The sequence below is a fragment of the Oncorhynchus nerka genome, linkage group LG11, assembly GCF_034236695.1.
Source record: "Oncorhynchus nerka isolate Pitt River linkage group LG11, Oner_Uvic_2.0, whole genome shotgun sequence".
In the NCBI taxonomy this organism is placed as follows: domain Eukaryota; kingdom Metazoa; phylum Chordata; class Actinopteri; order Salmoniformes; family Salmonidae; genus Oncorhynchus; species Oncorhynchus nerka.
The window spans coordinates 69,477,082-69,489,391 of record NC_088406.1 but is presented as its reverse complement, the minus strand read 5'-3'; the positions used below and the strand labels follow the sequence as shown (position 1 = coordinate 69,489,391).

General features: G+C 43.8%; 1 protein-coding gene across 1 annotated transcript in view; it reads right to left on the bottom strand.

Moving 5' to 3' along the window:
• Positions 1 to 12,310, bottom strand: part of LOC115137481 (vascular endothelial growth factor C-like) — a 53,497-nt gene that overhangs the window by 26,130 nt on the left and 15,057 nt on the right. Inside the window, exons 2-3 of the mRNA XM_029673796.2 lie at positions 2,361 to 2,580; positions 1,871 to 2,061 (exon numbers count right to left, since the gene is read on the bottom strand). Coding sequence (XP_029529656.1) covers positions 1,871 to 2,061; positions 2,361 to 2,580 — 411 coding nt within the window. The remainder of the gene's footprint in view (positions 1 to 1,870; positions 2,062 to 2,360; positions 2,581 to 12,310) is intronic.

Here is a 12,310-nt window from a genome sequence, read left to right as displayed (position 1 = left end):
CTGTCCACAGACAAATCCGTCTGGCTACAGACAAACCCGCCTGGCTACAGACCAACCCACCTGTCCACAGACAAATCCGTCTGGCTACAGACAAACCCGCCTGGCTACAGACCAACCCACCTGTCCACAGACAAATCCGTCTGGCTACAGACTAACCCGTCTGGCTACAGACTAACCCGTCTGGCTACAGACTAACCCGCCTGGCTACAGACCAGCCTGCCTGGCTACAGACCAGCCTGCCTGGCTACAGACCAGCCTGCCTGGCTACAGACCGACAGATAATCCAAAGGTTGTGGGTGATGTCAGGGGGAGTAGACACAACAAGCTAGCCTTTCTCTGAGGATACCCAGTAGTAACATGAGTCAGTGGTTTAGCTATGAGTCTCCAAGTAAGCCTATCAAAGAGTCATTGGAGCTGTAGTTGGGCTTGTTATCAATCAAATCTGTATGGACAGAATAGCATGGAAAATACATGCTTCAATTTTCAATCTGAATCCAATCAAACTTAGTTTGTATCCAACCGCCAATGTTGAACAAGTAGTTACGTTACCAAACACATGTCGGCTACATTACTTAGCTGTGTTATTGAACTGCAGGTTTCAATTTCATTCTTGGTGCCCTGCGTCTTGCTAATGAGAGCTATGTAGAAATATAGAACCCTTTGGATGGAGAACATGTGTTTTATCTGCATAGATCAGGGCACACCAGCACTCAACTGAATTGTACAGACGAGTGCTAATCTAACATCTATGCTCCCCCAGTGTCTCCTTGAATGTTGACACATACTTATTCTCTGACGCAAACACAGCATAAACAGAGACATCAGTTACTGTACCACACAGAGCAGAACCCCCCCCCCCCTACAGCAGATCACATCTCAGGGCCTTATGAGTCTAGTTCACTGGCCATAAAAATCACTACACTGTTTTTTTTCACGAAAACAATTGCTCAACTATTACGGTATTTTTTTTCTGATCCCCTAAAATAGAGATTCAAATATTCAAATATATTGATGGTCCATGTTAATACTATACAAAAAAAATGTGTTAGGGCAGAAAATATTATAGGAAAAGCCCTTTCCAGGGGTGACCAGGATTAAGTCACGTAGGTCATTGAGCTACACTTACAGAGGCTGTGGTAAGTCTCCATAGCAACATTAGCAGTCTAACAACAGTTGAAATGTTATGGCCTTGACCAGGAGGACTCAAACCCCTGACTGTGAGCGTGTCATGCTTTAAATCACACAGACTCAGAACAGCCAGGCTGGGGTCAGCCCACCCAAAATAAGTGGACAATTAAAAGAGGCCTAGACGCTAATAACTCCAACACACACACAACCTCGCGGAAGACCCCCTGCCTGCCGTTTACCCCCTGAATCAAGGTGGGACACTGAGAATGAACCCCTTACTGCCCTCAGTCTAGTAGAGAAAAACTAAGCGCAAGCTATAAGCACATCAGAGTACATCCAATACGTCATCGGAATTTCCACAGATCACACTCGGTAAAAACAATGCGTTGTTTTGGCATTTTCATGCAAATCAACTAAACCATTTCTAAATCATATGAAGCAAGGCTTTAACCCAACTCCAGTCCTCAGGGGCCTGTGTGTCTAATGGTTTTCAGGTCTTGCCGTTCAACTAGTAAAATGATGATCTGTGGTCAATCAATGACTTTGATTGATTGATTAAGCCCCTGGGGACAAAGCAAACCTGACGATACTGTGGCCTGTGAGGACTGAAGTTGAGTACCGCCGCTGTTTAAGAACCCCACTCCAACATACTAGCCAACACACACACCCACACACACACACCCACACACACACCACAGTCCACCCCTCCCTCTTGCGGTCCCCCAGGCTGTGTGTAACTCACCGTCTTGCTGATGTAGGAGGTGCTGATGTTCAAACACTGATGCGCCTCGCTGTTGCAGCAGCCCCCACATCTGTAGACAGACACGCAGGGTGGTTTATAGAAGGTGTTTGTAGCCGCCCCAAACTCTTTCCCCACATCTAAACAAACTTCTCGTGGCATGCACTGGGTCTTTTTCCACTCTGACTCAATACCTGTTGGATGCACGTTGAGAGAATCAGACAGGAAGACCAGAGCATTAAAATGACATCATCATTCGACAAACCATGTATTGTATTGCACTTCCTGTATTGACGTCAGTCAAGGCAAGTGGCCAATCAAATGTCTTTTCTTTTTTAGGTGATATACATTTGTTTGCTAAAACTAAGCACTGATCTAATTGTTTGTTATAGTCAAGTGCTACCATCCTACAAGGTCAGTTGGTCAACACCCAACAAATCTAGACAGGCCAAACAGTGACAGAAAAAAGCATCTCCTGAAAACAGACACTTACTTTTCAGTGTGTCAGGGTTGAAGGGAGCACCAGCGTACGCCGGCAGTTCGCCGCGCGACCGCGTTTCCGTGGCTGTGTGTTCCCCTCTCAGGGGGAAGCGTGCGCCCCGCTTCGACCGGCAACTGAGCACTCTGTAGTAGTTAGGGTACACTATCCTCATCAGTTCCTCAACACTGGCCACGGAGCGCAGCTGCTGCTCAAGGTCTGGCTCCGACGGCTCCTGGATGGAAAGAACAGAGAGACCCTATAAGGACTGATGTACTGGTACCGTTATCACACATTAAGGACTGGGGAGAAGACATGAAGGTTGTTTGGTTTGAGGAGACCTCCCACAATAGTGTGGTGAATGATACAGACAGGGTTCACGATGAACTGTGTTACCAGAGTCAACTCAGACGGAGACAATATTATGATCTGATGAATTGACTTAGATCTTATTGTTATTTGTTAGGAGGAGGAAGAGTGTTTAGAAAGGAATCTCATGGTGATGGTTTTGGCTCACGGACATAGACATGTCACTAACCCCCTAGAAAGTGCAATAAATGCTTGTTTATCCATATTGAGCCTTTTCATTGGTTGATATAGTTTGGGTTCTGCTGTGTGCTGGTCTTTTGGATTAAACCTTTTCAATTGCATTGGTAAAGCATTTCCTGTCGGCCAACAAAGATGCAGTGGAATCAGGTGATATGCATTTTACATACAGTCTTATCCAGAGTTACTTACTGGAGCAGCTAGGGTTAAGTACCTTGCTCAAGGGCACATCGACAGATGTTTCACCCAATTGGCTCGGGGATTCGAACCAGCAACGTTTCAGTTACTGGCCCAATGCTCTTAACCGCTAGGCTAATTGCTCTTTGAACAATTAGCCACTCATTCATTCACGGACTGCAAACCAGGCCTTAGTAGGCTCCTGTACTTGTTGATCTGCCATGACCTGCCATGAATCAGTTCAATCGACTAACTGTGTTAGTTTTACTATTCATTCCAAAACATAATTCTCATTCAATGCTGAAAATCCCTTTGTATTGCGCCGCCTTTATCAGTTGTATCAAACCACAGACCAGTATTGAAATGAAAAATAAATAAAAATGATATCCGCAAATAGGTGCAGAGTGAACGATGAAAAAATCCTTTAACGTACGGGCTAAGACATGATTAAAATACACCAACACGTATCGGTTACGCCTTCAGGGTGTCTACACAGTGGAGAGGCAGACCAATACTGTCTGAACGAGTAGGGAGGCGCTACTATAGTTAATGACCTGTTCTCCTTCAACAGTACAACCAACCCCTGTTAGACATCTGTATCCGAATCGTCTAGGACACCTTCAGCACCCGGCCGTCTCTCACCGGCCAAACAATTGACAGGCTGCTTACTCAGTAAGCCGAGCAGGGTGTTAAACGCGGCCCGGGAGTTGAGATCTTGAGCTGAAGCAGCGTCCGCAGCGAGAATGTTTCATCGTGGAGCCGTGCCTCCCCCTCTCACGTAACCCTCCCTCCACCCCACCACTCCTTGGGGGATACGAGTTTGCAAAGTGTGAAAACATGAGCACTGTCTAACAGAGTGTACAGGAGTCGCCGATGAAAAGTGATACTGCTGCCTGGAACATTCCAGGAAACATGCCCAGTGACCCTCATGAGTCATGACTGATCACCCCCGATGATAACCGAAAAAGAGAGAGAAAGAAAGAGAAAACCTCCCTCCCTCACATTCGTCTCCCTTCAAGGTGTCAAAAAGCGAAAGTAAGAAAAAAAGGGGAGGATAAATGTTTTTTTAAATTTCGGACAGACTCTATCTGGGTAATTCATCATAGTTTATTATCCAAGACCGAGCTGGGATTATTAAATAGACATGACATTTTATTCTGTGCTGACAACCATGGATATGTAAGGTTCTTGACTCTAATTTACAGAGAACACGTCTCTTAAATGCTTGGCTTGGGGAACATGATAAATTATAAATACACATGACATATGTTTGCCTTAAAGCTTGTGGGATGTTGAGTGTTTTAAAACACGTCGACAGGATAGGCAAATTCAACAAAGACATGAACCATTATGTTTTCCCTAGTTGAGTTGTTTCCAGAGAAGGTTACTTAATAATATGTTGAATTGTCTAATTCATCTTGTCTTCGAAGATGAGCCATGCGCTGTTTGCAAACATTTCACCCAAACGATAAGGAAGAGGAACTGAAAGGGGACGTGCTTTGCAGTTCGCAGACAATTGACAGATTGTAAACATACTGGTTGTATTATTCAGTCCAGGGAATGCTTGTTGGACTTGTGATACCCTCCAAGGACACCGGTTCAAGCCTTGGATTTGATATCAGATGTCATCACTTAATAAACAAGGCAGAGCAGATAACGGGATGGAACAGCAGTTCCATCTTTTACTCCTGTATCGCCAACAGTTAACTGACAATACGACCTCAGCTCCTCTGTAATTGACATTATCCAGAAACAAAGAGAGAAAGAGCTTGACCTTTCTATCAGGTTAAAGTGGAACCTTAGAGTCGTTCATATATTGGAATCTATAGTGTACCACCTGTACAGCGGGTGGTGCTCAACTCTGGTCCTCTAGACATGCAACATCTCTCTCCCGAGCACTGCTTCCTTATCAAAGTATCAGTTGAAGAGGTAGAATTCAATTCCTTGTAGGAAGTGGCCATTTTCCCCTTGATTTATTCAGGAAACACCAGAGATAGCCTGAACAAGACTATTGTATTAGACTCCTTTCATGTGTTAGTTGTCAATGGTTCTAGAGATAACACGCAATGGTCTGTTTCCTACCAGAAACAATAGACACTGTGTGTGTGTATGTGTATGTGTGTGTGTGTGTGTGTGTGTGTGTGTGTGTGTGTGTGTGTGTGTGTGTGTGTGTGTGTGTGTGTGTGTGTGTGTGTGTGTGTGTGTGTGTGTGTGTGTGTGTGTGTGTGCGTGTGTGTGTGTAAGCTTATTCACACTTTGGTCCACCCTCACGTTCTTTCACAAGGGAAAGAGGCATCTGACGTCTTAAATCAATTTTAAGTAAGACAAAGGCAAACAATGAACAAACCTATCTCCAACTAAACATTCCGCTTAACTAGAAATATAACCTATTGTTGTTTTACTTCTGACTTGGGAGCACAGAGTACAGAAGACCAATATGGAAACACACAATAAGGATCCACAGTGGAATGCATCCACCTGGCAGTAGACACTTGACAGTACAGTAGAAAGGCAGAACATTCGTTAGGTCACCCTTTCCTGCAGTCAAATGACCTAGTGGCCTCATGGGTGGACTGTTATTATTATTTTTCATAATTAATACACTTTTGTTTTTAAATCACGCCAATAATTCCGTTGTTTCTATGTCAAACAGTTGTGTTATATTTCAGTCTATTTTGATGTATATAAAGTATATTATTGGGATGCAAACTCAAAATGTAATACGTTTCAACTCTATATCTGACATGGTACAGGTGTCTTCTTTTTTTAAGCCCATAACCAATGTGTGTGAGGTGTATACTTTGTTTCAAAGTAGATTTGTTTAAGACTACAAAGAAACACTGTGTGACCTTGATTTAGCCCACTGCAGTAAAAAGCTGATTTGTTCCATGCAGTTTAGAACTCTGCCAAGCAATCCCACTGATGACACTTACATTAACTACTTTTGACTAGGGTTCATGCGGTGAAAGTTGGAAGTCACAGGATATGAATGACCGCGCGGACAGACATACAGTCCGGATAAAAGAATGTTCAAAATGTAACACATAAAACCTCAGCCAAAGTTCATTTTTTGTCAGTCCTGGTCTTCATCCAAAATGGCACAGTATACCTTTCATAGTGCAGTAAAGTAGTGCACTACATAGGGAATAGGGTGCCATTTTGGACGAATCTCTGCTGTTAGTGGAATGCACTGCCACGGGCACAGGAAGGTGAATGTATGACTGAGGGATGGTCATGGAACAGTATTGCCACACTACAAGCAGGCACAGGAAATCCTCCTGACCACTATGACAGTAATAACATGCCAGTGTGGTTTAATCATCAGCATGTGTGGTTCCAATTACCAAGCAAACATAAAAGCTGTTGTCTTTGCACTTGAATGACCTCTTAACAGCATTGCAGATTTAACTGACTTTCAATTGTTCAATTGACACCATTAGGAGGGAGTGGCTAGGGCCAGGAGTTTTCCCTGACCATGTGATCTGACCAGGAAAAACTCCAGTCCCTGGTTGCATAGATTACAACCAGGGCTGTGAGATTCCCCTAGTCAGGGAAAATGGACAATTAAACAATGTCAAGATGGAATCATATGGGAGTTACTTTCTGTAACGAACAGGAGAAACCTGTGGCCGAAGTGATGGCCTCAGTACTGAGTTACTGGAAGGCTGCTACATCCTATCCTGTACAGTACGGCTCTAGGTATTTCCTATGATGACAGGTATAAACCACAGCCTGAGCCTGGGCTGGACGGTGAAGGAGCAGTGTGTGTGCTTCCTCTGACTAAGCAGAGCAGGTTTATGGGTACCAGGCAAGCCCCCTTCCCCCCTCCCCTCTAAGATCCAGTATCCAGCAACCCAAAACGATCATCTGAATCTGAGCCTGGAATTCCTCTCTTCCCTTCACCTGCAGGGCCAGGGATTTAATCCGTGTTGCCAGGTATCAACTAGAATCTACCTCTTCAAATATATTACCATGAATGTATTGCCATGGGGAGTATATGATACTGTATCGTCCGTTTGTATCTGTTTTACACTGCCTAAAGACGGAGCCTGATGTCATGTTCTGCATTAGAGTGACATTTAGTGAGCAAACCGCCTGACAAGATTTTTCCATTCCCAAAAGTGATGTCATAATCAATAAAAACACAGTCAAAATACTGCCAAAGTCAGACAGTGACTCATCGATATTGCAAAAATAGTGAATTAAAGATTTCCTAATATGTCCAAACCGCATAATCTAATGATATTGAGTCATATTGAAAGTAAAATAACCGATTGAAAATGGTTCCCTTAAGAACAAACAAGCATCCTGGTTTGGAAAAAATGCTATAGCAGTGGCCAATAAGTAATCGTCTGATAGTTACTCAACAAATTATTCTGTAATTTTTTAAATTTAACCTAAATTTAGCTAGGCAAGTCAGTTAAGAACAAATTATTATTTACAATGATGTATTTGATGTCAACGGAGTGACAGGAAAACCTCAAACTATTCCTGTCCTTAACTTGTGATAGTAACTTACTCCGTTAACTCCATCCAACAATTTAAAACTGAATAGTCTTCGACTTCCCAAATAAAAGTATTTTCATTTGAAACCAAACAAAGAATTGTATTCGCTGTTGTACATCAGGACAAAACTCACGAAACAGATCCTTTAAAACCAAGGCATATCCTCTTTGGGTCAAGTCAGATCCAACATTCAGTCATCTGTAGTTTGATCTGACGACATTATGTTATAGCCCCAGATGTGAAACCACTAAATATTCAAACCAAAACAGATCCATGACGAACCATAATATCTCTGATGTCTGCATATCATCCACGGTCTGTACATGAGGAGGAACCATTACTGCTAAATGGGGATAAGAGATTATGGAATGGCATGTAGCCAAAGGCAAGGTGGAACAGCAGGCTGCTAAAGCAGGATATGGTCTTTTTCTCCATAGCCTGATCCCACTACTAGCTACCTGCACAAACACAGGAATTACACTTGTAGCATCTGTTACAGCCATTACTTTGATCCATATTTATTAGACCCTCAGGACCAGGCATAGAGACAAAGAACAGGTTGTAATGGACCTAGAACAGGCCTAGCTAGTGTAGGACAAGACAGGCTTAGAGACCAAGAACAGGTTGTAATGGACCTAGAACAGGCCTAGCTAGTGTAGGACAGGACAGGCTTAGAGACCAAGAACAGGTTGTAATGGACCTAGAACAGGCCTAGCTAGTGTAGGACAGGACAGGCTTAGAGACCAAGAACAGGTTGTAATGGACCTAGAACAGGCCTAGCTACAGTAGGACAGGACAGGCTTAGAGACCAAGAACAGGTTGTAATGGACCTAGAACAGGCCTAGCTAGTGTAGGACAGGACAGGCTTAGAGACCAAGAACAGGTTGTAATGGACCTAGAACAGGCCTAGCTACAGTAGGACAGGACAGGCTTAGAGACAAAGAACAGGTTGTAATGGACTTAGAACAGGCCTAGCTAGTGTAGGACAGGACAGGCTTAGAGAACACTATACTGAGGAAACGGACCTAGCCAGAACCATATTCATATATCTACATATACAGTTGAAGTTGGAAGTTTACATACACTTAGGTTGGAGTCATTAAAACTTGTTTTTCAACAACTCCACAAATTTCTTGTTAACAAACTATAGTCTTGGCAAGTCGGTTAGGACATCTACTTTGTGCATAACACAAGTAATTTTTCCAACAATTGTTTACAGACAGATTATTTCATTTATAATTAACTGTATCACAATTCCAGTGGGTCAGAAGTTTACATACACTAAGTTGACTGTGCCTTTAGACAGCTTGGAAAATTCCAGAAAAAATATGTCATGGCGTGAGAAGCTTCTGATAGGCTAATTGACATCATTTGAGTCCACTGGAGTTGTACCTGTGGATGTATTTCAAGGCCTACCTTCAAACTCAGTGCCTCATTGCTTGACATCATGGGGAAATGAAAATAAATCAACCTCAGAAAAACAATTGTAGACCTCCACAAGTCTGGTTCATCCTCGGGAGCAGTTTCCAAACGCCTGAAGGTACCACGTTCATCTGTACAAACAATAGTATGCAAGTATAAACACCATGGGACCAAGCAGCCATCATACCACTCAGGAAGAAGTCTTACTTTTCTCCTAGAGATGAACGTACTTTGGTGTGAAAAGTGCAAATCAATCCCAGAACAACAGCAAAGGACCTTGTGAAGATGCTGGAGGAAACAGGCACAAAAGTATCTGTATTTGCAGTAAAACGAGTCCCTTATTGACATAAATTGAAAGGCCGCTCAGCAAGGAAGAAGCCACTGCACCAAAACCACCATAGAAGAAGCCGTACTACGGTTTGCAACTGCACATGGGGACAAAGATCATACTTTTTGGAGAAATGTCCTCTGGTCTGATGAAACAAAAATAGAACTGGCCATAATGACCATCGTTGTGTTTGGTGGAAAAAGGGGGAGGCTTGCAGGTCGAAGAACGCCATTCCAACCATGAAGCACGGGGGTGGCAGCATCATTTTGTGGGGGTGCTTTGCTGCAGGATGGACTCGTGCACTTCACAAAATAGATGGCATCATGAGGGGGAAAAATTATGTGGATATATTGAAGAAACATCTCAAGAGTCAGGAAGTTAATGCTTGGTCGCAAATGGGTCTTCCAAATGGACAATGGCCCCAAGCATACTTCCAAAGTTGTGGCAAAATGGCTTAAGGACAACAAAGTCAAGGTATTGGAATGGTCATCCCAAAGCCCTGACCTCAATCCTATAGAAAATGTCTGGGCAGAACTGAAAAAAAGCGTGTGCGATCAAGGAGGCCTACAAACCTGAGTCAGTTACACCAGCTCTGTCAGGAGGAAAGGGCCAAAATTCACCCAACTTATTGTGAGAAGCTACCCAAAACGTTTGATCCAAGTTAAAAAATGTAAAGGCAATGCTACCAAATACTAATTGAGTGTTCGTAAACTTCTAACCCACTGGGAATGTGATGAAAGAAATAAAAGCTGAAATAAATAATTATTTCTACTATTATTCTGACATTTCACATTCTTAAAATAAAGTAGTGATCCTAACTGACCTAAGACAGGGAATTTTTACTTGGATTAAATGTCAGGAATTGTGAAAAAAACGGGAGTTTAAATGTATTTGGCTAAGGTGTATGTAAACTTCCGACTTCAACTGTATATCACTCCGGATGTAGCTACAGTAAGACAGGACAGGATTAGAGAGCACTGCACTGGGGAAGCTGACCAACCTACAGTAAGACAGGACAGGTTTAGAGAGCACTGCACTGGGGGAGCTGACCTAGCTACAGTAAGACAGGACAGGTTTAGAGAGAACAAACACCAGACTCCACTGACCTAGCTATAGTAAGACAGGACAAACACCAGACTCCACTGACCTTGCTACAGTAAGACAGGACAAACACCAGACTCCACTGACCTAGCTATAGTAAGACAGGACAAACACCAGACTCCACTGACCGTGCTATAGTAAGACAGGACAAACACCAGACTCCACTGACCTAGCTACAGTAAGACAGGACAAACACCAGACTCCACTGACCTAGCTACAGTAAGACAGGACAAACACCAGACTCCACTGACCTTGCTACAGTAAGACAGGACAAACACCAGACTCCACTGACCTAGCTATAGTAAGACAGGACAAACACCAGACTCCACTGACCTAGCTACAGTAAGACAGGACAAACACCAGACTCCACTGACCTAGCTACAGTAAGACAGGACAAACACCAGACTCCACTGACCTAGCTATAGTAAGACAGGACAAACACCAGACTACACTGACCTAGCTACAGTAAGACAGGACAAACACCAGACTCCACTGACCTAGCTATAGTAAGACAGGACAAACACCAGACTACACTGACCTAGCTACAGTAAGTCTGGACAAACACCAGACTCCACTGACCTAGCTACAGTAAGACAGGACACACACCAGACTCCACTGACCTAGCTATAGTAAGACAGGACAAACACCAGACTCCACTGACCTAGCTACACAGCACAAACACCAGCTCTGGATGGCTGAGCAGACTCCCACCACAATATAGATGGAAGGAGTTGGAAGGGGAAGAGAGGGCCCCATGCACCGCCATGCCTCCATCCATCTGGTGTGCAGGGTTAGCCAATATCAGGGATATCTGTCCTATTCTACTGATATGGACCCGAAATGAACTGAGATACAAATCATCATGTAGGGACCGCTCAGCAGACCTGAACCCAGACAGACTGCAGGTTTCATTTGAATAATGCTATTCATCACTAATCATTTCCTGGGCTGCATCTCAAACGGCACCTACTCCCTTTTTAGTGCACTACTTTTGACCAGAGCCTTATGGGAACCCTGTCATCACTGGGTGATAGGGTGCCATTCGGGATGCAGACCTGGCGTGATTGAAATGTCTCCCGGTAGGTAGGAAGACTCCAACAATTCCTCATGTACATCACGCTACAGCTCATCCCAATGCCAACATCATTCCACCCTCCTTCTTCCACACTCTCTCACCCACTTGCCTTCTTCCTTGGGGGAATGGCTTTGCCATTCCTAGCGCTAGAGCTGCTATAGGCATTAGATGTAAAACTGGCACTGTGCAAAGTCTGAGCAAATCAAATATCATAGTCAGTGTTAATGTACATAGTATAGGATTAGCCTCGAAAACCCCAATAAACTATTATTGAGTAGTTGCCCAGATACAATCAGCTTTGCAGAAGAACTTGGAGGAAAAGGGATTTTGAACACTGATCGTGTAATCCTCAACTGGCTTCCATTTTGTCACCCTTCCTCTTTGACAGATTTGCAGATTCGTTTCGCAGATATCTGACAGACATGAGGGATGTGTTTTTAGTGGGATTAGACATGTTTATCTGTGGATGGCTGCTTGCTTTAGGGTTTCTGCGGAGCAATAAAGCAATCAGCTCAGCCTATTTATCTGGCTCTATAGGACCACCGGGAACTAGAGCCTGATGTAGCATAGCCCACCTTCTGAGCTCCCCTTCCAGGGTGTTCTGCCTGGCCGACTTTAAATCCCCACACATCAGCCTCCAGCCTCCACTGGGTTAGCTAGCCTGCACTGGGTTAGCTAGCCTGCACTGCAGGTTAGCTAGCCTGCACTGGGTTAGCTAGCCTCCACTGGGTTAGCTAGCCTGCACTGGGTTAGCTGAAATGCACAAAAAACTACTTTTGATGTACATTTGACAAAAGCTAGATCCATTCA